This window comes from Anopheles funestus, chromosome 3RL, assembly GCF_943734845.2.
Source record: "Anopheles funestus chromosome 3RL, idAnoFuneDA-416_04, whole genome shotgun sequence".
In the NCBI taxonomy this organism is placed as follows: domain Eukaryota; kingdom Metazoa; phylum Arthropoda; class Insecta; order Diptera; family Culicidae; genus Anopheles; species Anopheles funestus.
The window spans coordinates 25,542,744-25,569,908 of NC_064599.1; the positions used below are offsets into that span (position 1 = coordinate 25,542,744).

At 44.2% G+C, this 27,165-nt stretch overlaps 4 protein-coding genes across 11 annotated transcripts; 3 read left to right on the forward strand and 1 right to left on the reverse strand.

Annotated features, from left to right (window-relative positions):
- The first annotated feature begins 109 nt into the window (after positions 1-109).
- LOC125770337 (integral membrane protein GPR155) lies at positions 110-7,876 on the forward strand. 6 transcript variants are annotated; one of them, XM_049439783.1, is made up of 8 exons: positions 110-489; positions 1,424-2,150; positions 3,734-4,023; positions 4,089-4,231; positions 4,532-5,035; positions 5,117-5,548; positions 5,611-6,653; positions 6,720-7,876. In XM_049439783.1, exons 2-8 carry the CDS (start codon positions 1,828-1,830, stop codon positions 6,919-6,921), a joined length of 2,937 nt encoding a protein of 978 aa, XP_049295740.1. In that variant the 5' UTR covers positions 110-489; positions 1,424-1,827; the 3' UTR covers positions 6,922-7,876. The 6 variants fall into 6 exon arrangements, with proteins under 6 accessions (XP_049295740.1, XP_049295738.1, XP_049295739.1 ...); XM_049439781.1 differs by having other exon boundaries at positions 110-460; XM_049439782.1 differs by having other exon boundaries at positions 110-362.
- Positions 7,877-9,809: 1,933 nt separating this feature from the next.
- LOC125770341 (uncharacterized) lies at positions 9,810-10,742 on the forward strand. The gene is made up of 2 exons (XM_049439795.1): positions 9,810-10,086; positions 10,171-10,742. Exons 1-2 carry the CDS (start codon positions 10,080-10,082, stop codon positions 10,461-10,463), a joined length of 300 nt encoding a protein of 99 aa, XP_049295752.1. The 5' UTR covers positions 9,810-10,079; the 3' UTR covers positions 10,464-10,742.
- A 515-nt stretch (positions 10,743-11,257) lies between these two features.
- Positions 11,258-20,381, reverse strand: LOC125770333 (AT-rich interactive domain-containing protein 2). 2 transcript variants are annotated; one of them, XM_049439765.1, is made up of 9 exons: positions 20,008-20,381; positions 19,836-19,929; positions 17,490-19,745; positions 16,522-17,166; positions 15,720-16,151; positions 12,340-15,216; positions 11,944-12,261; positions 11,773-11,864; positions 11,258-11,676 (listed from the first exon to the last, which is right to left on the reverse strand). In XM_049439765.1, exons 1-9 carry the CDS (start codon positions 20,268-20,270, stop codon positions 11,562-11,564), a joined length of 7,092 nt encoding a protein of 2,363 aa, XP_049295722.1. In that variant the 5' UTR covers positions 20,271-20,381; the 3' UTR covers positions 11,258-11,561. The 2 variants fall into 2 exon arrangements, with proteins under 2 accessions (XP_049295722.1, XP_049295723.1); XM_049439766.1 differs by lacking the exon at positions 16,522-17,166.
- Positions 20,382-20,442: 61 nt separating this feature from the next.
- Positions 20,443-23,204, forward strand: LOC125770338 (kinesin-like protein subito). 2 transcript variants are annotated; one of them, XM_049439788.1, is made up of 4 exons: positions 20,443-20,573; positions 21,056-22,596; positions 22,681-22,891; positions 22,979-23,204. In XM_049439788.1, the coding sequence occupies exons 1-4, from the start codon at positions 20,508-20,510 to the stop codon at positions 23,132-23,134; spliced, it is 1,974 nt and encodes a 657-aa protein (XP_049295745.1). In that variant the 5' UTR covers positions 20,443-20,507; the 3' UTR covers positions 23,135-23,204. The 2 variants fall into 2 exon arrangements, with proteins under 2 accessions (XP_049295745.1, XP_049295746.1); XM_049439789.1 differs by having other exon boundaries at positions 20,444-20,573; positions 21,218-22,596.
- Positions 23,205-27,165: the final 3,961 nt, after the last annotated feature.

Sequence of the window (27,165 nt, forward strand, 5' to 3'; positions counted from 1 at the left end):
ATTTATAAAATTAAACCATCCCGAATGTAGTCAAATAACGACCTGTATAACAGTCCCTGTCATACGGGGCTTCGATAAGTTCGTGGAACAAACGTCAAATCGCGTGTTTGGCAAAACACAGGCACACATTGGCGTGTTGCAAATACACAGCGTTGTGCAATTTGTACATTTTCATCTCGCGCAGTCTGTAGCAAAGCAGACACCAATTAGTTTGGCGAATCACTTGTCTGGAACATAAACTAATTGTTCCATACGTTCATTTTCTGCGGAATCAACTCCATCTCGTGTGGGGAAAAGGTTCGCTCGATAGTGGAAAAGGGCACCACCAAATCAGCTGTTCGTATGTCGTGCATGCGTTGAAAGTGAGTGGGATTCTGCTGATGGGAGGGTGGCAGTTTGTTTTTCCCGTGCAGTAGTGATTTATTTTTAGTGAACATCGGTTGCTATGAAGAAGCAAAATGTAAGCAACATTCGTTTTCACTGCAAAAGGTTATTATTGTTTGTGTTTCATGTGGTGCAAATGTGTACCACACGGCTCAGTCTGGTCTGGGTAGAACAGCGAAGGTTTACCTCACGTCCCAGGGCAACGTGTGTCGCCTGCTCCACAGCTGGTACGCAGTTCCCTCTAACCTTTTCGCAAAGCCAAACATTCGTTCAAGGTCGGTGGCGTGAAGATTTCGCGATAATCCTTTCCGAGAGCACAAACCAAAGCCACGGCACTCCTAATGGGTTTGCAAAAACGGTGTCGTTCGTTTACGGATCGATTTCTGGTTCGGGCTAAAGGTCACGCTGTGTGTGGAGTAAGGCAAAGCAGGCAACTAGATTAGCTTGAAAGTGATTACTCCAAGGGTTACTTGAGTGAGTGCAAATAGACATAGGTACATCGTTTCTTGGATGCCGGTAGTGCATGCCCTCAGTTCAACAACCCCCAGTTCTCCCCCCTGCGCTAACCTTTATCAATAGCGTTTTCACGCACGATTTGGTAGGGCAACAAATTATGTGTCACTCGCTCGTCAGGCTTCAAATATGCTGATAGTGTTGTGTACGCGTTGATTATTTAATTCAATGAAAGCAAGGCGACAAACCGATCTTCCGTGCCTTCTTCTTTGTGACACTTGTACCCTTTTTCTAACATAAGATTCGTGGACTGGAACATTCGAAATGATGTGTTCGGCGCAGTGGAAGATAAATATTGGCATGAATAACCAAACAGTTGTAGAACGGTTTCCACGTAGCATGGTAGTAGGCTGTAGCATACGCTACCCGACGGTTTGTGCTTAGTAGCAGAAGAACCTAATTTCGGACGGATTTTTCTGTTGCAAAACATTCTCTTTTTTGGTGGGATTTGAAAAGAAAAGTGAATTTTAATCCTTCAATCGTGTTATTGTGATCGTGGTTAAATGTTTCTCTTTCTCCTCTACAGTGAACGTGAAGCATAACGAATAGTGAACACCGCCGGTGCGACACAATGCACGTTGTTATAGACTGTGCGTGTGGCGTCTTAACGTGAGCATAACCTGGCATTATCGGCACGCAACGGCATCTCACATGTCGATTTGCAGAATAAACACTATGTGTGACAAATGTTATGGAAAGAAATAATGTGCAACAACCCTAGCGAAGATCGCTAAATGACTTGTGGAACGAACGTTCACGATTTTTGCCTTGTTTTTGGGAACGATGTCGCCCGTCTGAAGGAAGTCAGTCAGCTCGTCTAACAGCAAAATCAAATAGCACCCTTGCTTCTGTGATCCGCCCCGGTTCCAACCCTTGCGGTACCCGTCAGTCCGGCTCCTTTTGCGTCACGGTAACCCAAACAAAACACGGATGGACCAACACTATTCGGCGGGCAGCAGCAACGTCAGCCTGTTGGCTACGATGGCACAGGCAATGCGACACCTTAATGCCACACTCACGACCATGGGTAATAATGGTAGCGGTGGTAGTGGACAACACTACCACCATCCACCGATTGCCACCATCGTAGGGCTGCCAGCACTACTCGAAACGACGGTACCCTTTCGCAACGACAGTACGGATGGTGGCTTCATTAACCTGCAGGACGACACCGACGACGACGGTACGCCTACGATCTCGATGGACAATCTCTATCCAGCGCTCATACAGTGTTTCGCCATCATAATTTGTGGGTGAGTATAGGAACGAGAGAAGGAAGGTAAAAGTGGAAAAGGAGACGAAATGGATCGATTTTCCTGTGCCCGCGTCAATGTGGCTCCAGGAATGTCGATTTTCCTCCCACGACTGCGAATGACGCACAGATGATGAAAATTCAAACCAGCACAGAGGAAGGAAACCTTCATGGGATGGAGGTGGTGTATTTCTACTGCATTCCTGCACGAAATCCGAGGAAAATATTTCCCTCACCCTGCGGTTTTCCTTCCTCCATTCGGTGGCATTACTGTGTGCCCAAGTGCGATAAAAACGTTGGGGATTTTCATCATCACACTTGGCCCCGTAGGATTGGAAAGCATTAGCGGAAACAACCACGTCGATAAGAACTGTTTGTCACCGTGTTGTTTAATGTACAGCGCGAACTGCATGGCGCACATTATTGTTGATCTTTGCAACTTTCAAGTGCACCTGCTATAGAATGGAAGATTGCATTTTTTTTTGTTTATTGCTCTACGAAACATCGGACAATGTCAGCAAATTATTTTTTTTTTCTTTTAGAAACCCTTCAATTATGGCTTTTTTTTAAAGGTAAAAAGCTTCCGAAACTATTCAGACTCGTCTAGAAGGTTGTGGCGAATGACAACCGAGAAGCATTTCCGATCGTTGCGAAATACAAAGAGGCGAATGCAAAAATCCGACCTGAATGCTGGTGGATGTCATATTAAGTGCGTGAGTTTATGGGCCATTTAAACGTGTATGATCAACTTGCAGTGTCTTAGGGTCTTGCTAACGTTGTCGATTTGAAACAAATGGAATAATTGTATTGTGAACTTTCCCTAAAGTTTTTTTTTTGCAGTAAGATCATGCTTCCGCATTAGCATAAGATTAACATCTTCTCAAGGTTTTGTTGCGGTTAGTCGCGATAAATAAAGCAATAATTTCAATTCGTAATTAAATTACTTTTTTACACTCTAAAATAAGTTTTTTTAAGCTTTGAATCTCCTTACAAAAACATCCCGCTAGCCAACAGAGCAGAGCTAGCAAAATGGGAATTCCAACCAAAAACCACCGAAAAGCCCCATTTTAGTCATGTTTCGTCCAAGGTCGGATACCTTCACCAATCATTGACCTCCCACCCCGCGGGTACAGGACAGAGCAAAGCCTTGACTGGCTACCGGAATATGATGGATCCTTTCTGTACCCAGCTAAAGCTTCTTAGGTTGACTCAGCACCGACGGATAGTCGGTCTGATTGGCCATACAAAACCCCGAGGACATGCGGTTTCAATTAGGGCAATCAATTTACCCTGTCAACACGCCGGGTTTCATCTCGTTCACTCCGTTTTCCGTGTGTTTTGCCCGCCCTTGCTTGTGTGCTATGAATACCGTTGTTTTTGACGGAAGCGCCCCAAAGACACACAGATGGACAGCAATGGCAATGAAGCAGATTGTTCATGATTCATAATGTGCCCTGATGATTAGCTTCCGAGGGAAGAAGGGATGAAAGGTTAAAGACATTAAACTGATTTTTCAAACAGCTCTACAAAGCGCTTAGTTTGTTAACTTAAAACTAATGTAATACGTTCTTGATACTATTTCAGATATCTCGCGGGACGGTTGAACATCATCAGTAACTTTGAAGCGAAAGGTCTCAACACATTCGTCGGTACGTTTGCACTTCCGTCGGTCATTTTCCTTTCCTTGGCGGAACTAAACTGGAGTACGGTCAACTGGAATTTTCTGCTCTCGATACTGATCGCAAAGACGATCGTGTTCGGTTCGGTGGCGATCATTTCGCTACTGGTGGCACGACCCATCAACTATGGCCGGGCAGGACTGCTGGCAATCTTCTGCACGCAGAGCAACGATTTTGCCATCGGATATCCAATTGGTAAGGAATATACGGCTCAAGCTTTTGAAAAATGTTATCTTACATTATCGTACAATTTATTACAGTTTCGGCGCTATACTCAAAAATTCATCCCGAATATGCTTCATACATCTATTTGCTTGCTCCGATTTCCCTGGCCATCCTAAACCCCATCGGATACGTACTGATGGAGATCTCTAAAATTAAGGACAAGAATGCAGAAAATAATGTAAGTATCGGATGGTTGAGGAAAATTCTACAACTATTTCACATCGAATGATTCCATTGTGTTATTGAATTGGTGGGAAACATTATTGCCGTATTTTTTGTTATTGTTGACATTATGCAAATTTTGCGTTTTTTTTTCCTATCAGCGAACCGATTATAGTTCCAGCTGCTGTAAATGTAAAAACGGAAGGTGACATTGTCCCACAATCGCATATGTGTTTATCGTTTGTTTTTCCTCTTCCATCTGTGCACATTGTTTGGAAATTTTAGCACTAAACATTCACCTTTTCTTTTATTACAGGCATCAACGGATGAAGATACCAATCCTCCACCTACAACATGTCCAGAATTAGCAGCCCAGAATCGACGAAAAATTTGGAAAGGAAAGGCACTCGTCGTGATCAAGACGGTCGAATCGATCTTCTTCAATCCGATCCTGCTCATGACGCTGCTCGGTGTGATCGGTGGTCAAATCTTTCCCAACGGTTTACCAGTTTATCTGTCGAGCGTTTTGCGCTCGTTGGGCAACTCTTTCTCGGCCACCGCCCTATTTCTGCTCGGATTGCGAATGGTCGGTAAGGCTTCGACGCTTCAGGGTCCGGGTTTGATTCTGCCCGGGATACTGATCCTCGTAAAGTTGCTCGTGTTTCCGCTCGTCACAAGGCAAACGGTAAACATTATGAATGCTGGTGCCAACTTTAGTGAAACGACAGATCTGAGTACGTTCGGGTTCCTGTACGGTACGTTTCCGGCAGCACCGGGCGTATTCGTGATTGCTTCGCAATACAATCGAGATGTGGACTTGGTAGGTGAACAGTTTGTAGTGTTTTGTTTGTTGCATCCCGTTTTTTTTCTCTCCAATGTTTACGGTCTGTTTTCTTTCCAGATTGCAAGCAGCATGGTGGCATCGACATTTATCAGTGCACCGTTAATGTTCATCTCGGCTAAAATGATCACAATCACCAACCTCACGCCGGCCGACTATCTAAACGAGCTGGACAAGTTCTCGTTCGATATCAGCATCGTAGCGATTATTGCCGGTGTGTGGACGTTGCTACTGTTCGCACTTACCCGCAAGGTCAAACGGATGCCACATCGCATCACGTGCTGTTTGCTCGTGTCGCAGCTGATCTGCAACGTGGGCGTCATACTATGGTCAACGCTCGAACAAAACAGCCGCTGGAAGATGTATCTACAGTTTTACTTCTTCACCATCGGTTGTTACAGCAGCCGGCTTTGGACGGCATTTCTTGCGATTACAATACTGTTCCTGCAGTGTCGTAGCCTTTGCTTTGTGTTGAAGCTTTGGCCAGTGTTTGTAAGTTTGCTTGCTGCGAAAATGTTTCATTCCGATATTGATATACTCAAAATCATTCACAGATTGCTGCCGCTTGGGGTCTACCAACGTTAATAGTGTCGTTACTTCTATTTCTGGACAACAAAAACATTCTGCCGACGGAAAAACGGAATCCAAGCTTTCAGTACGGAAATGCCCAAGCCGCCATTGCCGTGTTTCTGTTGGTAATGTGCTTCATCGTGACGGTCGGCTGTTTGATATTGCATCAGCGGTTTAAGAAACGACACGAACGCTACCTTACGCTTTCACGCGAAGTGTCATCACCGGACACAGATACTAGCCCCGTTACGACTAGCTCGGTGGTGAATCTTCTGGCTGGTGGTGGAAACTCTACAATCCATCAGCGAAGACGCCGGTCGGTGACGTCGAGTGACGATGAAATCCTGCCCGCTGCAGTAGCTACCGGATGTGTGTCGCCGACAGTAGGAAATGGTGGATGCAACGATGCGAAAGGTGGAGGCTGCTGCAGTAGTTCATCCGGCACGATACGCACCGTGGTTGACATTGAAGATCTCGCGATCGGTGCCAGTATTAATAACGATGTAGACGAGCCCGGTTCCCCGACGACCCAATCGAATGGAATGTGTTCGGCACAGTTTAACTGTCCGGCGGCTGGCAAGCAGCAGTGCCAATCGTTGATCGATCGCTACCGGGAACAGGCCAACGATGGTTTGGAACCAGTCGAGTATGACAAGACGGGTGATCAGCAACAGATACTACGGCACATGGTGCTACTGATCCTCTTGCTGTGCTCAATGTTCGTCGGTCTCTCGCTTTCGGTGTGGACGCTTATAATGGAGGGTATGTCCGGCATCTACGTGGAGCTAACGTTTCTTGATGCGTTCCTTAACTTCGGACAAAGTATTATTGTGTTGGCTGTGTTTATTACCGACACCGGGGAGTTGCTGTTGCCGATGATGAAGTTTTGGCGCAAGGTTTGGTACGGTGCAAACTTGCTACAGCTACCGATCTGGAGCGATCTTAGTACGGAAACGCGCCACATTTGCGATCAGTTTACAACGCACCATTTGGAGATCTGTCGAAAGGCGATTGCAAAGGACATACGGTACGTCCACATTGTGGAGGAATTTACTGTTGTGAGATATTTATATATATTTTATTTCCTTTTTAGCTGGCGTATCAAAGTATATCGACGAGTGTTCTATGGTAGCGTTTTTGTCGATTGGCTGCTGGAGGTGGGTCTGGCTAAGGATCGAACTGATGCAACGCACTATGCACGCCGGCTGATTGACGGACGCGTCCTGCGGCACATCAATAACGTATACCACTTTCACGATCGTAATCTCCTCTACACGTTCTGTGAACGGCTGTAAAATGCGGAAGACTATTAGCAAGCAAATTAAAGGAAACAAACAAAAACACCAATACATCATTCCCGCACTGTGCAGCCAATGTCGCCAAAAAGGGTGGGTGATAGAGGGATCGGACAAAAGCGGGATAGTATTATCTATCTTGCATTGGGCAAGCTTTCTTATTTCCCACCCAATGCGATAACAGAAAGGAATGTGTTGGTCGGTGTTTTTTCTTCTTCTTCTTCTCAGCGGCGATAAGCTATCATGAAGATAAAAAAGGGTGGAGATAGTTTTGCCAAAATATACAACCCCCCGCGAAGGGTGGTTTTTACATGTGAGAGAGCTTTTATTTTGTCTTATTTATTACAGTTTCGTTAATACCTGTTAAGTTTTTTGCGCTTGTAAATTTATTCTGTGCAATATGTGTTTAAAGGGACAGGTTGATACAGTATGACAGTGTGATAAAATGGGGAACTCCCAAGCTCAAGTAAAGCACAAACCGTAGGAATGTTAGTTTTGTGAGGTGAAAAGAGAGCATAAGGTGAGCAGCTATTTCTGAAGCACTACATTACACGTAGTGCGTAACTTTACACGCAATCTTGCAATAGAACGCAACCCATTAAGACAGAACGAAAGAGAGAGTTTTTTTTAGCAAACTATGCTTTATTGCATCGGAACGAAACACCAAAAATGTTGATGGTGCACAATAAAACTTGAGCTGTGCTTTTTACTTTAGTAAACTGTACTGTGCTAGAGCAGAATAGAAAAGTATTACAAATGGTGGTAATACAATATATGTAGCCTGTTTCAGCAATATACCGGGTCACTGAACACAGAGCACTCACGATCAGGCTAATGCGGTTCGTGTTCTTAAGAGACAAAAGCGAACACGCAACTATTGTGTAAAATGTTTAATATTTAGCTACAAATGAAATATTTATTGTGTAAAAATAAAATTACACTGTTCTAAAGTATACTTCGATGTGCGTGTATTGATCATTTAGAAAGAAATGTAAATGTAAATGTCGCTTACTAATCATAGATCCTATTGATCCTTTCTTAATCACCGCCGACATTTTCGGAATGTTCTAGTTCACTTGATCCAGGCAACGAACTGGCTAGTTCTACATCGTATATTTTAACAACTCAAGTGCTTTAAGTCCATAGCCCCGCCCACATTTGTTTAAGCACTCGTAGCCCCACCCACACGTGCTTTAAGCAATCGTAGTCCCGCCCACAAATGTTTTGGACAATCCCAGATGCGTTTTAGCCCCGCCCATAAGTAATTTAAGCCCTCCTAGCCTCGCCCAAAAGTGTTTTAGCTATTCTACCCCCGCCCACAAGTGTTCAGCCCTCGTAGTTCCGTCCACAAGTGCATTAATTTCTCGTAGCCACGCCCACACGTGATTTTTTCCCGTTTACAAGTGTTTTGACACGTGTTTAAGCACTCGTAGCCCCGCCCACAAATGTGTTAGCCCCGCCCACAAGAATTTTGGCCAATCCCGCATGCGTTATAGCCCCGCAAGTGCTTTAAGCCCTCGTAGTCCCGCCCACAAGTGCGTTAAGCCTTCGTAATTCCGCCCACAAGTGCATTAATCTCGAGTAACCACGCCCACATATCAGGTGGAGTCAAACCTGACGGAGATCGGATGCAGCCGTGGATGGAGGACTGCAGCACTGGACCGAGTTTCCTGGAAACGGTTAGGCGAGCAGACCATGTCTACGCGACGTGCTCAACCGTGAGCAGGCCAGAAAAGAAGAAGAAAAAAGAAGAAGCCACGCCCGCACGTGATTTTTTCCCGCCCACAAGTGTTTTGACACGTGTTTAAGCACTCGTAGCCCCGCCCACAAGAATTTTGGCCAAGCCCTCGCGCGTTGTAGCCCCGCCCACAAGTGCTTTAAGCCCTCGTATTTTAAGACGGAGCACCGCCCAGATGTATTTTAAGCCCTCGTTGCCCCGATCGAAGGCATGTTCTATAGCGCTACCAGTACCTGCATCAACTGATTTGACTGGCCATGAACTCAACCGTGTAAGACCCCGAGCCGCGTTTAAGGCGCAGTGTATCGCACAACAACGAATAATGGCGAGTTGGCATGTAGAAATTTGTTAAACTTTTTTCCCTCAATTTCTATAATACACCACTCTGCACAAACATTTGTAATGTTCTTGAAATGCATGTTGGAATTTGAATTTCGAGACGTAGTACAATCTTAGTATCTTAGTAAACGCATCGACTGTCGGGCAATAGAATAGAAATCGGAAGATCCAAACCTCAATCTAGCATGCAGTGGAAATGTCATAAGAACGTGAGCTAAGCTATCCAGCTACTACGGGCACATTTTGAGAAATATTTCTCATTGTTTATTGCATTCAGGCCACATCAATTCCCAAGAGTATCTTCGTTCTAAGCAATAATACTGCATTGTAATATTTCCTGCACTTACTGCGTGGTTAAAACGTGATAATTTGTACTGCCCACACAAGCCTTACGTCATTGTTTTGAGAATTTACGCTCCATATCAAGTGCACTTCCTCTAGACGAGCATGTGTCAAGCCTACAAACTTTGCTACCAGAGTTCGTCACTATGCAAAAATAACATCCCGCCGGCATGTAAATTCCACCGAGACAGTATCGACGGAACATCGATCCCACCGATACGGCGGTACAGCATTTCCGGCGTGTTCTCATCAAAGACACGATCGGATCCGACAGCTCATGCCTAGCAGATGAAGGTCAGTATGCTGAAGACCAAAAAACACAAAGGAAGAATGATACTAACTTATCGCTAGCGCACGAACTTTCTCGCAGCGCAGGAGTGATGAGTGCGATAGAAGTAGAAGATCGGGGAACTAACCTACACTTGTGTCTGACTGTCGCGCTGACTACTATCATCGGTCCGCGTCTGATCTTATCTGATCGTGGTGGCGTTCGCTATCTTATCGAGATGTTCCGAAAGTTTTGTTTTTTTTAGTTTCGTTATCCTATTTTTTGAGGGTTTTTTGAACATTCACCTGGTGAGGTTGGTTCCAGTTGGTGGTAGTATCTTCCTTCTGCAATATATAGCTGCGCCAGATCGGTGCTACTACTCAGTATCGTTCTTTGGCCCGTTTCTAGAAGCACCACAAACAGGTCCAAAGCATCTAGCAGTACCAGTACCAGTCGAAAGTTATTACCAACATGAAGGGTATGTAGTAATTCTCTTTCATCCTAATTCCGGACGCGGCATTGAAGGTTTTCGTACACTTTGTTGTCTTTCACTTCTATGCAGCCGTTCTATTTCTCGCCGTTGTCGCACTATTCGTTGCTTTGGCCTACGGTCAGAATGGCTGTGTCCGTGACGACACCGATGGACAGCCGCTCTGCAATGCCCAGGAAATGACGACCCCTCTGTGGCGTAACAACTGGGATCCCACCGCCTACTGGGAGTGTGTGACTGCCAACGCACCGGCTGCCGCTCGCCGTTGCCCGACCGAAGGCATGTTCGATAGCGCTACCCGTACCTGCATCAACTGGTTCGACTGGGAATGGACTCCAACGTGCAAGCCCCCGAGCCGTGTGTAAACCATACGGCCAAGGAGAGTACAATACTAAAATGTCCGACCGCGTTAGTATGTAGAGTTGGTTATCCTTTCTTCCCCCTTCGCTTAAACGCTTCTCTCCAGTAATTGGAAATTCGACTTTCGAGACACCATTCCATCTCTGTTTGCAAACGTACCGACATCCCGGCAATAATAAAGGCTGTAGATTAGAGTGCCAAATTTTAAATGTTCGATTTTTTCTTCACGATGAATGATCCGTAGAAAGAAATGATTCGTGTTTGCATACACTGTTCAGCATAGCTAGTAACACGCCATTGCATCAATGGCTACTGCGTTTCGAAACGATAACGGCAAGCTGACGGGCTTTTTCAATTAAAAATATTGCCCCCGCTGTAGAGTAACGTCGATTGTAAATAACCGATCGATGTACATCGAAACCGATACAGTGTTCGAACGCTTGTTTGTTTGTGTGTGTGTGTGTGTGTCTGGATACCTAAAACAAATAATTGGAACTAATGGGAATTCTGTATTTGAACTGCTGGGACACCAGTTGAAGACAGTTGATGTTGGTAGTTGATTACGAAAAAATTGATAATGCGTACGATAAACTAAACGTGACTAGAAAATGTGTTTCTTTAGCGTGTGTGTTGACATCAAGAGTTGCGGGCGAACGGAAAAGAAAACAAGCTATCAAAATAAAATTAGAATCAAAAGCGGAGCGCAGCATTACCTACGTTGTCTGCTGACCGGCAATGGGGTCACAATTTCTCAGAACTAAACGGGGAAATTAATCAGTGACGCACCAGTCCATCTTCCTGTAGCTTTCAATCATTTGTCAACCCATTTTTTTATTTCCTTTTCTTTGATTCGATGTACTACTACTACTGCCACTATTATTACTACTACTACTACTACCGGCTTTCCGTAGCACACTTCCGGCTTCCGTAGCATCGTAGCAAAATGTGCAATTTAAAGGTAAATAATACAACCACTATACGGTGTTAAAGGACAAAACTGTGTTAATAAGGCGTTCTCTGTTGTTTGTCGTGTGTGGTAACACGATTAAGAATAAGATAAAATGCACATGTAAACCATAAAACAATGCATCACGGCATACCCTTTAGTAATTTGGCCCTGTGTCGTTCATTTCGAACAACAGCTGCGCTACGGTACGGCTCGATTCGACATTACTAAGCGCTACACCGGCCAGGTGTGCCTCGTACATGCGCAGGCTTCTGTAAAAGCATGGTCACATTCAAATGGATAAAGAGAAAGATGATTAATTCACATTCTACATTTCTAGATTCATTCACATTGCGTTCTTATCTTACCTTTTAGCTGAATTTGTATAAACAACCAGATTCCTTAAGATAAGGGCGGATGTAAGGCGAATACTTTTCGTTACAGGACCTTCCATTTCGTCCTGCGGAAATAGGATTGGTTTTAGGAAATTTTCTTTTCAAACTGTACGATTCAGCTCCAGCAGTAGAACTGAAGTTTACCTGGAATTCTTTCGAGTTAACGTAATCCATAGAATAACGCTTAATTGCATGCATTGCGGCCGGTCCTGCTGCGGACAGTTGGCCCGGTCCGTTTGTGTTTGAATTGCTGCTGCCCTCCGTACTTCCGGTATCGACCTTCGTACAGGAGGCCGGCGTTGGAGATCCTCTTTCACCCGACGCACCACCAGTAGCTGTACCGTTTGCAACCGCTACGCATCCATTGCCCGGTCCCGATTGGCGCACCAGTGTCACCGGATACGGTTGTACGGGTTGCTGTGGCCCACCGGTAAGTCGCCTTTGGACGGCCGCTTTGAAAGACTGGAAAGAAAGGCGCAAATGAGAAGAAGATTTAAATCATATGTACCATAGAGGAAGTCACAATCGCCGGCTACTCACATCCACCGTACAGTGCCGATCGAGTATGTGCGTCATCAGCGAGAACCGTTTGCGGGGCAAATTGTCACAAAGATTTGGCCCAAGACCCCACTGGCAGTAAATGTCCGCGCTTACATCCACCGTGTCGGGACAGTGGACGGTACAGGCATGCCGAAACACCTCCGTAGCCGATTGGAACTTTTTCCTCGGGCAGCCGCGCCAATCGCAAACCCACGGCCAGCTCGGATCGACATCCTCTTCCACGATCTTTTGCGGATCCATTGCCGGAATCATTTGGATGGAGGTGGTCGTGCTACCACTCCCGGTTGCAACGGATATCGGAATAGTGATCGTGTTGGTGATTGGTCCGGATGCTGCTGGAGCCGTTGCGGTTGCGACCGATGGCGTTTGGGCAGCATTTACCGTAGCCTGAATGTTTGCCGTCGCGCTAGTAACGGTAGCTGTTGGAACATTCCCACTACCGCTGGGTTGCGTAGAAATCGATGTCATCGTGACGGATGCCGGCATCGGTGAGGTGTGGGATGCAGCTGCAGGTTGACTTGTTACGATCGTTTGTGTGACGTTCGTTTGAACCATCGCCACCGTACCTTGGGAAGCAACCGAGGACGAGGCCACCATTGGTGGTGGTACGTTTGGCCCTGTTGGTCGAATATGCTGTTGACCAACGGCAGCCGCAACGGCTTGCGTTTGATTGCCTGATGCTGTCGTTAACTTTTGCTGCACGACCTGAATGATTTGTGGTTTGCCGCCCGGTAATCCCGGCGTAGGTGCAACCACCGGTGCCTGAACCACCGGAGGGATCACATTTGCCACGGACACAGGTTTAGAGGAAATGCTCGATTGCGATGATGATCCTGCTTGGCGTTGAATCGATAAGCTCGGTGGCAACTGTGGCGTGTGTTGCGGTTGTTGCGTGGTAATGGTTGCAACCGGTTGCTTCTGCTGTTGCACTGTAATGATTTGCGAAGGATTCTGCTTTATTGCTGCATGTATCATATGTTGCTGTTGGGGTTGGTGCTGCAGTTGTTGCTGCTGCTGCTGCTGCTGTTGAGGTTGCTGATGCAAAACCTTCTGAACGATATGCTGACCATGTTGTGAACCAGCTGCCGATTGAATAATTTGCTGTTGTATGATCTGCGGCCCAACCGCGCCACCGCTGTGCGTGCCATGGAAAACGATCTGTTGCGTGGGTTGCATGCTTTGCGTTGTCGACGGTAGTTGTCCTTGTGCCTGCACCAATGTACCACCACCCTGATGCTGGATGAATTGAATCGTTGGCTGCCCAACTGATCCACCGGTCGATAGGTTCGCCTGCTGTATAATGTGCTGCTGCTGTCCGTGAACTCCCACATTACCGTACGGTTTGATCTGGAACGTACCGCTCGCACTGCCCGATTGCATCGCCTGCACTTGCAGCTGTTGCGGTGGTCCCTCGAAGCTGATCGTATTACCCTGTGCGTTCGTCGTGATGTAGATCGGTTTCTTTTCGATAATCGTCCCACCACTACCACCAGCCGTTGCGATCATTGTGGTGCCACTCGCCGGCATGACCGACGGTGCGCTGGACGTGTGGATCGTTGTGCCACCCGACACGGACGGTCCCCCATGGCTAACGATCACCTGTCGCGGTAGCTGTGTCATCAGAATCTGCTGACCCTGTTGATTGAGAAAAATCTTTTGCGTTTGACCTTGATTCTGTGCCATCGCGCCCTGCATCGTCATTTGCGGCATAGGCGATGCGGCCGCTGGTTGCTGCTGCTGTACGATGATAAACGTTTTCTGCCCACTGCCACCGTGCTGTTGCCCTTGCGCAAGCAGTACCGTTTGCTGCAGTTGCGGCTGTGGTTGGGGCTGCTGTGCCATCACATACGTTTGTCCCTGCGGGTTGGTGGCAAGGATGTACTGGGTCGGTTGCTGGTGCTGGGTCGCTAGGACAGACGGTTGCATAATCGCACCACCCGGCGCTGTTGCCTTTTGCAGCTGCAAGGTGCCACCACCGATTGCGTTGTGCTGCAGTATGATCGGTACCGTTTGGAATCCACTCTCCGTTTTAATTGTGGCCGTCGTTTGCGATGTTAATTGCTGTGGCGTTGGATTGTTTGTGACATTTGCTGCCGGTGTTGAAATGATCATTGGCTGGGCACTGTTTGGTGTGACGATTAATTGTCGCTGCATCGATACGGGCATTGAAATCATTTGTTGTTGCTGCTGCTGCTGTTGTTGTTGATGCTGCTGCTGTTGTTGCTGTTGTTGCTGTTGGTGCTGGTGGTGCGTTATTTGCTGCAGCTTCACCTTACCAGCAAGCTGCTGTTCGGCATCTTGGGCAGCTTTAATATCGGCATCTTCCACGTCCTCACCCTCCGTTATCGAACCGGCCAATTCGGCGTACAGATCGGCCGTCTTTGTCGCCCCTTCCATTCGCTTCATTGGAGGTTCCATCGATGTGTCGGCCAGTTCGAATTTTCGCTTGATCGTCGTCTCACCGGCGATGATCATTTCACCCGGTTTCTTTTCCAGCAATTCGGAAAGTACCTTGTTTGGTAACAATTTACCCGTGGTTGCTGTATGATGCTGATTCGGATCGTGAGGGGCAGCGATCGTTTTGATGATCGTACCCTGCTGTATGCCCGGTTGACTAAGCGGTGCTAGCGGCGGTGGCGCGTTAAAGGACGTTTCGTGCGGATTTGTCGCCGTTATGACCGTGTTTGTGGGCAGTGTGCCCGGTTTGATGGATATGGTCGAATTGCCCACCTTAATGTTGGTCAGATTATTCGGATTGTTCGACGTTACGACAACAGATGGATTGATGGAGCTGTTGGGGAGAAGCTTTTGTTCGATCATTTGCTTCTGTTTCTGCATTTGTTGCCTTTGTGCCACCTATACAATGTTGGAGCAAGTAGGAAAAAATGTAAAATAAAATGTTTCATCTAGTTAATTATTAGTTCTCTACAGATTATTGTCGTTATTCTCCTTTTTACACAGCAAACACACATTCATAATCACACTCACACAAAAATATCGATCAAATCGTTAGAGAAACTTTGCAATAACAATAACTTTACTTATAAGTAATCAATATTTCAATTAACGTAAAACACTGTAATGTTAGTTGCAAATAAAACATGCTTGCTTTTTAAAAACGTTACATTATGCTTAAGTAATTTTAATGAAAACGCAAGCAAACGACTCTTGTACTGTAATTGAAGGTTAACATGCACACTCAAACTTACAGCGAAACATGGCAGAGAGTAATTTAGTGTAATAATTTACTTATTTTTGAAGAATTTGTACACGCAATTAATCTTTACCATTTGTTCTTCGCACACATTCAAGCAGTCTCTCTTGGAACTACGATGTTAAACGCTATTTGTTACTGTTACCTGATGCACGTTAACATTCGGTGCAATCAAACAATTGGTAGTAGGAGAGTTGGTGATGGTAGTAGTGGACAAACTACTGGAGTAAGGAGCAGCAGCGGCAGCAGCAGCAGCAGCGGCGGCAGAGCCAACGGTAGCAGCGGAGAGCGTACTATCGGTGACCGCTGTCGTTACCTTGTTCGCCAGCAGGCTCTTGATCAGCGCGGACGGGTTCGTCGTCGTGGAGCTGATTGTGCCCGACTGGTTCATGATCGTCGTCGTACCGGTGCCGGTTTGTAAATGCGCACTTGGTCCCGGATTGTTGTGGCCGGTGCCAGCTAGCTGTGGCGAGATGGTCGTCTGATTTACCACAATTACATTGTTCTTCTGATCGCCGCTAAGAACTTGCTGGAGCAAAGGCGACGAAGGTGTCGACGGTATGTACTGGTGTTGTTGCTACAAGATCAGATAAATAAACGAAAAACACAAAACAACAAAGATAAGTAAGTGTCTGCAAGCGATTACCAATATCACACGATCGATCAGATCAATCGTTTGTATGATGGATAGTTGCAATGCATCGAAGAGGGCAAAAAAGCAACAGGAAAAAAATGAAACTGATATACTGCATGAGCACAACATTAAAAACGTAACGCAACAAAAAGGTACGAGAAAGAGCCGCAAAAAGCACACCAAATACCAAAACTAAATGAAGAGAAAAAGCAAGTACGCACGGTATGGTGGAATGTAGAAACGAAAAAAGTGAAACAAAATCTGCACAAGCGATAAACTACATCAAACGGAATGAAAGGCATCATCATCTTACGCCGGACGTAGTCTTATTGATTACGACACTTTTGCCACCGACTTGGGTGACAATGATCTGTTTGCCGATCGTCGTCGATCCTCCTCCCGAGCCTGCTGAAGACGATGTGCTGCCAGCATTGTTAGGATCGAAGGGTTTTACCGATTGGGCCTGGGTAAAATGCATGATTGCTTTAGGTTGTACTTGGTGTTGCGAAGATTTGACCGTCTGTAGGGGTAACGCTTTGTGCAGCACCGATACGGATTGCGATGATTGCTGCGTCTTTAGTGCCGGTGGTGATGGATTACTACTTGGTGGTGCCATTGCTATAACGGATGAGGAACGGAGCGTTCCTTGCGCTGGGGTAACATCAACCAATCGACATTCTTGGCCGGTGGGAGCAGTAGAACCTGTGGTAGATCGCCCGGTAGCTGCAGCGTTACTTATGCCAGTGTTTGCAGGTTTTGCGATTGCATTCGTAGTGATTGCTGTGCCGGAACTCGTCTCTCGCCCGACGGTTGAATTTTGTGTCGTAACGGTGGTGTTTGCAGTAGTACAACTAATAGTGGATATTTTACTATGATTTTGTTCGTCGGCTTTTGTCAATGTGATGGAGCTACTATTAGTGCTAGTACCAATCGACGAAGTACAGTCTACAGCAGTTGTCTACGAGATGCCAGAGAGCGAGTGAGCAAAAATAGAATTTTAGGAAAAATTGTTAGCATTCAATAGGGAATCCACAGTTGCAGAGATTGTGCACAATGGAAATATGCAATGTTAATGACCAATGGAAGCATCAGTCCGTCAGTAACTTTTTTTTAGGAACTGGAAGTTAAAGAACATTATTGTACGATGAGTTTTTTTTACACCTTCTCGAAAGCAAATCAAAATCGTCCTACTTGGCTTATCATACCCTTTATCCGACTGTATTTTTTTGTAACAAAACTGGATTAGCAGTTTGTTGCATTCCCGCTCGTATCAATACTCACCAGCACTGTTCCTTTATGCACGATCGGTAACGGTTTGGAGCGAAGCCGCAAACCCTCGTAGTAGTATCCAATCGTTTCAACGCCATTCTGTTCCATTTTCAGCTGTACTGGACCCACCGTTCCACCAAACACGGCACGAACACAGCGCGGAAAGTGAGACAACGGAACAATCACTTTTCGTCCGAGCTTTCCATTCGTGGCCAGGTACAGTTTGTACAGCTCCTGCTGTTCCATTCGAACGGCCGGAGCAGCTTCAAACGATGCCCTCAGCCAGGCATAGGCAAACTGTTCACTTTCCTGCGCCTGTTGCTGCTGGATGTGTTTGGCAGCGATCGATGTCGGGGCAGCGGAAGGACTTTGAATAACGGCGCCGCCAGCCGTCACGGTTTGTTGATGCGATCCTTGATTCGTTTGTTGTACGTTTGTGGTAGTTGCCGTCTGCTGATTTGGTACCGTACCGTGCGCAACAGCCAATGCTGGATCCGTACGGGCAATTACGTTTACAGGAATCTGAGGTGAATCGGCTGCCGGTGGACGAGTGACGCTTACAATTGTCGCATTGTTGGCAGCAATTTGGTTCGGTGGCACTGTTTGAGGTGCAGGTTGCACCATATGCTGTTGGGGTTGGGCTTGCTGCTGCTGTTGTTGTACAACTGGTGGAGATGGCACTGGTTTGCTGGTAATAGTCAATGAAGGAAGCTTTGGTACCTCGGGTGTTGGATACACGACGTGTGTATTGCTGTTCTGCTGACCACCAGCACCCATCGACTGGCCACCGTCTTTGTGAACCGTCAGCTGTGTCATCGTTGGTGGAGGATTAGGTTGTCCCACCTGACCAGTCGCATTTTGGTAGTATGTGCCTTGGGCATGATGTGTGGCCATATTTCCAGGAATGGTTTCAACTACACGCATCAGAATGCACGCATCCGGCCCATAACTTTGTGCTTCAACCGTCACCAACGACACAAGCGTATCGATCACGCCTCGGATGTGCATGATCGCATTGCAGGGTTTCTCTCCCATCGATGTGAGAGAGTATATGCATTCCAATGTGTACAGCAGCAGCATGATGTCGTTCAAACATAGAAACAGACTAATCTGATCGTACAGTTGCTGGTTGAGGCAACGGTTCAAATTTTCCTCATTCGATTCCTTTTGGGCAATTTTGCTAAGCACCTCCATGCAGCTAATGATGACACCGCGATCGGCACCCTCCAAACCTTCGGAAAGCGTTGACACAAGGCACCGTGTCACTTCATCCGACTGCGGATCGTTAATGTCGATCTCGTTCGCAATGTTGCCGAGCATGTCCAGCCCAAGGTGGTGCAGATTGTTCCATCGCGAATTAGCGCACATAATAAGAAAGCGAATGAAGGTACGGTTGCGACCCAGGACGTGCAGATTTTCCTCGTTGAAGCTTAGATTGCGAAATATGGAAGCGATTTGCAACACACGCTGACCAATATAGTCGTTCGTTCCGAGACCCGTCCCTAGACTGAGAAAGGAACGAAGCGTTGCCGTGTTTAATCGTCCGTTCATGATCTCAAAATCGCTTTCGTTTTCATCTTCATTCTCGTTGCCAGCTTTAGTGTCCATCTCTTCCGGCTCTTCTGGATAAATTGATGCTATCAGTGCGCTAGGATCGGTACCCATCTTCGCGAAGCAGTCTTCCAGCGACAATTCCAACACTTGTGGCTTTTCAAAAAGACATTCTTTCCAGAACCGCTGCAGCGAATTCTTCCTAATGTTCGAATAGTATTCGTCGAACGTGTCCCGTAGCGAAAAGTGATTGAAAACTCCAGCATGGGCCAGCAATGCGTACACCAGTCGCGGACACTTGTCAACTTTTAGTGTGTGCTTGTTTTCGTTGGACATCAGCGTGCATACATTAATAGCAAAATCCTGCTCATTCGGCAACGGGGACAACAGTGACAGGATCAGCTTATCATACTCGGATGCACGATACAGATCGTCGGAAAGCTTCAACGAGGAACGTAATCCTTCCGCTACATTGTGTTGATGATGGTTGTACACGGACGGTGTGGAGTGTAGCATACGAACGGACCATCGTCTGTGAAGGCGCTTTTCGTCATCGTCGTCTTCTATCGGATCCTTATCCTCTCCGTGAAAGTTAACGCGCTCGTATCGATCCAAGTAGCGGATGTATATTTGTTTGAGAGCGATCTCATTATTCACACATCGGGTTGGAAGGTCCAACTCCTCAATTACTTCATCCCAGTCCTCTCGTGCATTCACCTGCGGAATGAAATATTGGCATGCGTGTGTGTGTGTGTGTGTATGTTTTAATATGTAAAACTGAATTCCATGAACAATCCCATTTCTCACCTTCATCCATCCGCCTCGGCCGATAACGATCGAGTAGAGCTTGTGAAGATCGACATCCTTTCCACTGATCTTGGGAAGCTTCAAGTACGGTGTACTGCGTGGAAGAAAAACAGGACGCCGTGTAAGTGTGTCGCTCGCATGTAAACATTGCGGAAGCACTGTGTTTGCTTACCCATGCTTTTCGTGGAACATGTGCAGATCGTTCAGAAAGCTGCACTTATCCTTTTCGAACGTTGGCTTAGCAATGGTCCGCCGTAAATTTTGTGATTTTGCAGATTCTTTCGGTGTTCCGGCAACGTTTCCGGCGACATTCCCGCTACCAACACCGGTCGGTCCAGTGACGCTGTTGCAGCTGGCACCGCTCGCATCGTTCGTTATTTCATCCACGGCCATGGGCAGGCTTGTACGTTCTATTTTCACTACATCTGTCGTCATTATTCTGATTGCATGTTCGTACGTTCGGTTCACGAAATGTTGCTCAAACTGATGTTAAAATTCACTGCTAGGAAATGAAGCGATGGAGAAGCGAAAACTGAAGCGAAATTATGCACAAGCCAAGCGACGGCAGTTGTCAAAATTGTGCGGGTTGTTTGACGGTGGCTGTCATTAATTTGAACAAAAAACTTCAACTGCCGTCAAAACAAGCAGCAACGACGGAGCAGCATTCGGTGTATGCACCGTTTACCAGAACTGGAAGAAATTTATTACGCTTTGCAGGATAATATTGATAATAACCTGGTAAGTATGATTGAAAGAGGGAGAAATGCTCTTCTGCCACCGGTTTTACAAATAAAAGGGAATGTTAAACATGGTTGATAAGTAAAACATTGCCTCCATTTGCAATCGGGAATAGAATAAAGCTATCCGGGTATGCTGTTTTCGTGACGGTATCTATAGTTATAGCAAAGGAGTTTCCACAAGACTGGACCAATATGAAATCCTATCCGGAACGCTTTGCTGTACAAGGAGCTGGCTATTTTGGCTACAGGTCATAGAAAGCCAGAAATGTTAAACCAATACCTCCGAGGTTGCATGGCCACAAAGAAGAAGATAGTTATTTGCCACCAGTACCATTATGCCATTGCCCAATAGCCTGCTAAATAGTCTATAACATACTAAAATAATTTCTGTATCTTCAAAGGCTTGGTTTATGTTGTTTACTGCTAAACGGCAGAGGGTGAATCAATCGTTGACCAAATAATGATTATGCCTTTTTCTAGTGCCATTTGTATACGTTCGGAGAAATGAAACGGGCACAACCTTCGTTTTTGAATGCGATCGAAAACAGCGTTGACCGCCGCCGGCGTCCTCGTCCGATCAGTCGCATTAGGTTGGAAACATTGCTGGCTGATGATCGTCAATCGTGTGTGTCTTTGCCCAAGGGATCAGCGATGCCACTTTCCGAAGAATTGGACGAAGTGCTAGAGGAACAGTACGAACAGGATGGGTTCGCTGGTAACGAGTTGAAGGAAGAGGAAACGGTCAAGGTGTGTCTGCGCCTACGTCCCTATACAAAGATCACATTCAAAATCAAGGAAAATACATTGATTGCCCGTTGCCAGGGTGAAAATCAATCCTCGTCGGAAAAGCACTACACATTCAGCAACGTGTTTGAGGACAATGTGTCTCAGGCTGAAGTGTACGATTGCTGCATTCGTCCCACAATCCGTCCTACAATTGGAGAACCAGGTGCAACCTACCTGACTTATGGAACATCAGGTTCCGGTAAGACGTACACTTTGCTGGGAACCGAAGAGCAGCCCGGCATTGTGCCACGTTCGATTGAACAGATTTACGAGGAATTGTATGATAACATATCGACTGAGCCTAGCCTAAAGATGGAATGTATGAAGCCCATACCGCTGAGTGATGAATCGGTACTGGATGAATTGCGGAAGCTGCGTACGATCAAATCGCGTTTGCAAGGTTGCGAGGAAAGCACCACAATAATCAGCGAAATCATCCAGAGCCAACACCAGTTTCAGCCGCTAGAGATGGGAGACAAGCGGGTATTCATTTGGATATCGTTTGTAGAAATCTATAACGAAAATGTGTATGATCTGCTAACCGTGGATGGTGACTATGGGAAGCGCAAGCCGATGAAGGTGCTTTCGAACGATGGCAATGCCTACATCAAAGGTCTGTCCACACTGTACGCTGGAACGAAGGAAGATGCGTACAATTTGCTGCAGTACGGTTTGCAAAGTGCTACATACGGTGCTACGGATGTGAACAGTAATTCCAGCCGATCGCATAGCATCTTTACGGTAACTGTCATCACGCACTCGGTATCAACGCAACGAATTTCACAATCGGTTTACAAGTTTTGTGATCTTGCCGGATCCGAGCGGCTGAAGAAAACCGGAACCACGGGTGATCGTTTGAAGGAGGCACAGAAAATCAATACCTCGCTGCTAGTGCTCGGTCGCTGCCTGGAGACCGTTCACAAGAATCAGAAAACGAAGAAAATTCACGATCTGGTACCGGTACGTGATTCAAAGCTAACCATGATCATTCAATCTGCACTACTCGGCAAAGAACCGATGACGATGATTGTGAACGTATATCCGACAGAAGAGTTTTACGATGAAAATTTGAATGTGTTGAACTTTTCCTCGATCGCTAAGCAGATCGTTATTAGCAAGGAACCGAAAATAATGAAAGCACCGCATAGCACACGGTATTCGTTTTTCCTATCACAGGCAATCAGCAGCCCATCGTCAAAGATAGATACAAATCAGCTGCTGTTGGAGTATGAGAGGTAAGTGAGCTCTTTGCAATAAGGTTTACAGGTATTACAGAGATATTTTTGAACATTCGTTTTGTATCTTCTTTTTTGCGATAGTTTGAAACACGAAAATGATCGCCTGATTGCTGAAGCGGAACAAAAAAATGCCGAGATTGTATGTCTGAAGAAGAAGCTGGCAATACAGGAGTACCAACTTCGGAACGAGCTGACGGATAATTTTCAACAGCATTTTACTAAGATGGAAGAGTCGTACCAGCTGCGTATTCAAAGTGCACAAGAACTAGCCATACTACCTTTCAAACATCAGGTAATGTATTGTAGAATGTGCCTTCATAAGACAACACGTGAAATGGGTGTTAATGGCGGTTACGTTGCTTTGTTGTTGGATTTCCAGTTGGCTGTGCTGGATAAAAAGCTCAAATCGAAAGAGCAAACGATCATGGAAATGGAAGACGAGCAGGATGATTATGAAAAGAAACTGAAGGCATATGAGGAAGAGCTGAATACTTATCGCCTGCAGCAAAGCCGTGTCCGAAGATTGTCTGTTTAAAAGTGAAGGGTCTGCATTTGTTTAATTTTTTTTTTCTCAAAAATACATTAATTTTATGTTTCCTTAATAATGTAATGCAGTAAGTTTTATTATCTGAAGAGAAACGTAAACCGCGTTAACGTGCGATTTTAAAATGTCTCAAGGAATTGGAGTCAATTTTCGCCTTTTTCAAAACGGCTGGGGACACCCCGTCACTAAACGCTTAGCAATTGTCGCGTTTGCGAACGCAATTCATAACATTTTTGGGAAACTCTATATAAAAAACTGCGAAAAGTCGCAATACGTGTATTTGCGTGTATTGCAAGCGCGACTTGACGCCATTTCTGTAACAAGGTAAGCATGCCAATAACAAATACAAATTCAAACATTAAATCGGTTGAGTGTCATTGAATATTGTAAAATTTAAAAAAAATCGAGTGCTATTTATATTTTTAAAGTACGTACATGTTGTATATAATTATTGTGAATGTAAATACTATTTTTAAAACATAAGAACGGCTGTTAATTCGAAAACAAAATCTCATCTCGTGGACTTTTCCCAAAACAAAATTGAAAATTTCCTAAGGCGATAAGCTTAGCTTTTGTTGGGAAATTTAGCAAAATTTTATAAATTAATTTATTTTAATGCGAATTGGTTCAAAAACGTTTGTTTTCACTCAAATAATGCTTTAAATAAGAAACAGAATAAAAAATTATAAAAAAAAAAAAATTAAAAATTAGAAAATTGCATAAGGCTCATTTTTGCGCCAAGTTTTGGCTATAAGTCGGTCGGTATCCAACGGATCGCCAACCTTTGACCTGTGGTCGATAGATGGCACCAATGGCTACATTTTCTTCTTGGACGGCCATGCCCTCAGATGTCTGTGCCAGAAGTTATGCGAGGAAACAAGTTCCTTACCCTGTTTGAGAAAATGTAAAATTTTCCTCATTTTTCTGCAATTCAGCAAAAATTTTAAATGTGATTTATTTTATTGCGAATTTGTTGCAATAAGTTTGTTTTCACTCAAATAATGCTTTAAATTAAAAAAAAAATAAAAAATCAGAAAAAAATTTAAAAAACATTTTCCACTCGAAAATTTCATAAGGCTTACCCCTTACGTTTTTTTTGAGAAATTTTGCAAAAAAATAAAATTGATTTATTTTAATGCCAATTGGTTCAAAAACGTTTGTTTTCACTCAAATAATGCTTTAAATAAGAAACAGAATAAAAAATTATAAAAAAATAAAAAAAATTAAAAATTAGAAAATTGCATAAGGCTCATTTTTGCGCCAAGTTTTGGCTATAAGTCGGTCGGTATCCAACGGATCGCCAATCTTTGAACTGTGGTCGATAGATGGCATCAATGGCTACATTTTCTTCTTGGACGGCCATGCCCTCAGATGTCTGGGCCAGAAGTTATGCGAGGAAACAAGTTCCTTACCCTGTTTGAGAAAATGTAAAATTTTCCTCATTTTTGCGCCAAGTTTTGGCTATAAGTTGGTCGGTATCCAGCGGATTGCCAATCTTTAACCTGTGGTCGATAGATGGCACCAATGGCTACATTTTCTTCTTGGACGGCCATGCCCTCAGATGTCTGGGCCAGAAGTTATGCGAGGAAACAAGTTCCTTACCCTGTTTGAGAAAATGTAAAATTTTCCTCATTTTTGCGCCAAGTTTTGGCTATAACTCGGTTGATATCCAGCGGATTGCCAATCTTTAACCTGTGGTCGATAGATGGCACCAATGGCTACATTTTCTTCTTGGACGGCCATGCCCTCAGATGTCTGTGTCGGAAGTTATTCGAGGAACCAAGTTCCATACCCTGTTTGAGAAAATGTAAAATTTTCCTCATTTTTCTGCAATTCAGCAAAAATTTTAAATGTGATATATTTTATTGCGAATTTGTTGCAATAAGTTTGTTTTCACTCAAATAATGCTTTAAGTTAAATAAAGAATAAAAAATCAGAAAAAAGTTTCAAAAAAATTTTCCACTCGAAAATTTCATAAGGCTTACCCCTTACGTTTTTTTGAGAATTTTTGCAAAAAAATAAAATTGATTTATTTTAATGCCAATTGGTTCAAAAACGTTTGTTTTCGCTCAAATAATGCTTTAAATAAGAAACAGAATAAAAAATTATAAAAAATAAAAAAAATTAAAAATTAGAAAATTGCATAAGGCTCATTTTTGCGCCAAGTTTTGGCTATAACTCGGTTGGTATCCAGCGGATCGCCAATCTTTAACCTGTGGTCGATAGATGGCACAAATGGCTACATTTTCTTCTTGGACGGCCATGCCCTCAGATGTCTGTGCCAGAAGTTATGCGAGGAAACAAGTTCCTTACCCTGTTTGAGAAAATGTAAAATTTTCCTCATTTTTGCACCAAGTTTTGCCTATAACTCGGTCGGTATCCAGCGGATCGCCAATCTTCTACCTGTGGTCGATAGATGGCACCAATGGCTACATTTTCTTTTTGGACGGCCATGCCCTCAGATGTCTGTGTCGGAAGTTATGCGAGGAACCAAGTTCCTTACCCTGTTTGAGAAAATGTAAAATTTTCCTCATTTTTCTGCAATTCAGCAAAAATTTTAAATGTGATATATTTTATTGCGAATTTGTTGCAATAAGTTTGTTTTCACTCAAATAATGCTTTAAATTAAAAAAAGAATAAAAAATCAGAAAAAAATTTCAAAAAAATTTTCCACTCGAAAATTTCATAAGGCTTACCCCTTACGTTTTTTTTGAGAAATTTTGCAAAAAAATAAAATTGATTTATTTTATTGCCAATTGCTTCAAAAACGTTTGTTTTAACTCAAATAATGCTTTAAATAAGAAACAGAATAAAAAATTATAAAAAATAAAAAAAATAAAAATTAGAAAATTGCATAAGGCTCATTTTTGCGCCAAGTTTTGGCTATAACTCGGTTGGTATCCAGCGGATCGCCAATCTTCTACCTGTGGTCGATAGATGGCACCAATGGCTACATTTTCTTTTTGGACGGCCATGCCCTCAGATGTCTGGGCCAGAAGTTATGCGAGGAACCAAGTTCCTTACCCTGTTTGAGAAAATGTAAAATTTTCCTCATTCTTAAGCAATGTAGCAAAAATTTTAAATGTGATATATTTTATTGCGAATTTGTTGCAATAAGTTTGTTTTCACTCAAATAATGCTTTAAATTAAAAAAAGAATAAAAAATCAGAAAAAAATTTCTAAAAAATTTTCCACTCGAAAATTTCATAAGGCTTACCCCTTACGTTTTTTTTTGAGAAATTTTGCAAAAAAATAAAATTGATTTATTTTAATGCCAATTGGTTCAAAAACGTTTGTTTTCACTCAAATAATGCTTTAAATAAGAAACAGAATAAAAAATTATAAAAAAAAAAAAATTAAAAATTAGAAAATTGCATAAGGCTCATTTTTGCGCCAAGTTTTGGCTATAAGTCGGTCGGTATCCAACGGATCGCCAACCTTTGACCTGTGGTCGATAGATGGCACCAATGGCTACATTTTCTTCTTGGACGGCCATGCCCTCAGATGTCTGTGCCAGAAGTTATGCGAGGAAACAAGTTCCTTACCCTGTTTGAGAAAATGTAAAATTTTCCTCATTTTTGCGCCAAGTTTTGGCTATAACTCGGTTAAATTCCAGCGGATTGCCAATCTTTAACCTGTGGTCGATAGATGGCACCAATGGCTACATTTTCTTCTTGGACGGCCATGCCTTCAGATGTCTGTGTCGGAAGTTATTGGAGGAACCAAGTTCCATACCCTGTTTGAGAAAATGTAAAATTTTCCTCATTTTTCTGCAATTCAGCAAAAATTTTAAATGTGATTTATTTTATTGCGAATTTGTTGCAATAAGTTTGTTTTCACTCAAATAATGCTTTAAATTAAAAAAAAAAATAAAAAATCAGAAAAAATTTTCAAAAACATTTTCCACTCGAAAATTTCATAAGGCTTACCCCTTACGTTTTTTTTGAGAAATTTTGCAAAAAAATAAAATTGATTTATTTTATTGCCAATTGGTTCAAAAACGTTTGTTTTCACTCAAATAA

Excerpts from the sequence above, each read along its gene's own strand:
- LOC125770337 (XM_049439783.1), top strand. The coding sequence starts at position 1,828 with ATGGACCAACACTATTCGGCGGGCAGCAGCAACGTCAGCCTGTTGGCT. Across the intron at positions 2,151-3,733 it reads TTCGCCATCATAATTTGTGG|ATATCTCGCGGGACGGTTGA; the intron begins GTGAGTATAGGA and ends ATACTATTTCAG. Across the intron at positions 4,024-4,088 it reads TGCCATCGGATATCCAATTG|TTTCGGCGCTATACTCAAAA; the intron begins GTAAGGAATATA and ends AATTTATTACAG.
- LOC125770333 (XM_049439765.1), bottom strand. The coding sequence starts at position 20,270 with ATGACGACAGATGTAGTGAAAATAGAACGTACAAGCCTGCCCATGGCC. Across the intron at positions 19,930-20,007 it reads ATGTTCCACGAAAAGCATGG|TACACCGTACTTGAAGCTTC; the intron begins GTAAGCAAACAC and ends TCTTCCACGCAG. Across the intron at positions 11,865-11,943 it reads TTAACTCGAAAGAATTCCAG|GACGAAATGGAAGGTCCTGT; the intron begins GTAAACTTCAGT and ends CTATTTCCGCAG.
- LOC125770338 (XM_049439788.1), top strand. The coding sequence starts at position 20,508 with ATGCACCGTTTACCAGAACTGGAAGAAATTTATTACGCTTTGCAGGAT. Across the intron at positions 22,597-22,680 it reads CTGCTGTTGGAGTATGAGAG|TTTGAAACACGAAAATGATC; the intron begins GTAAGTGAGCTC and ends TTTTTGCGATAG. Across the intron at positions 22,892-22,978 it reads TACTACCTTTCAAACATCAG|TTGGCTGTGCTGGATAAAAA; the intron begins GTAATGTATTGT and ends TTGGATTTCCAG.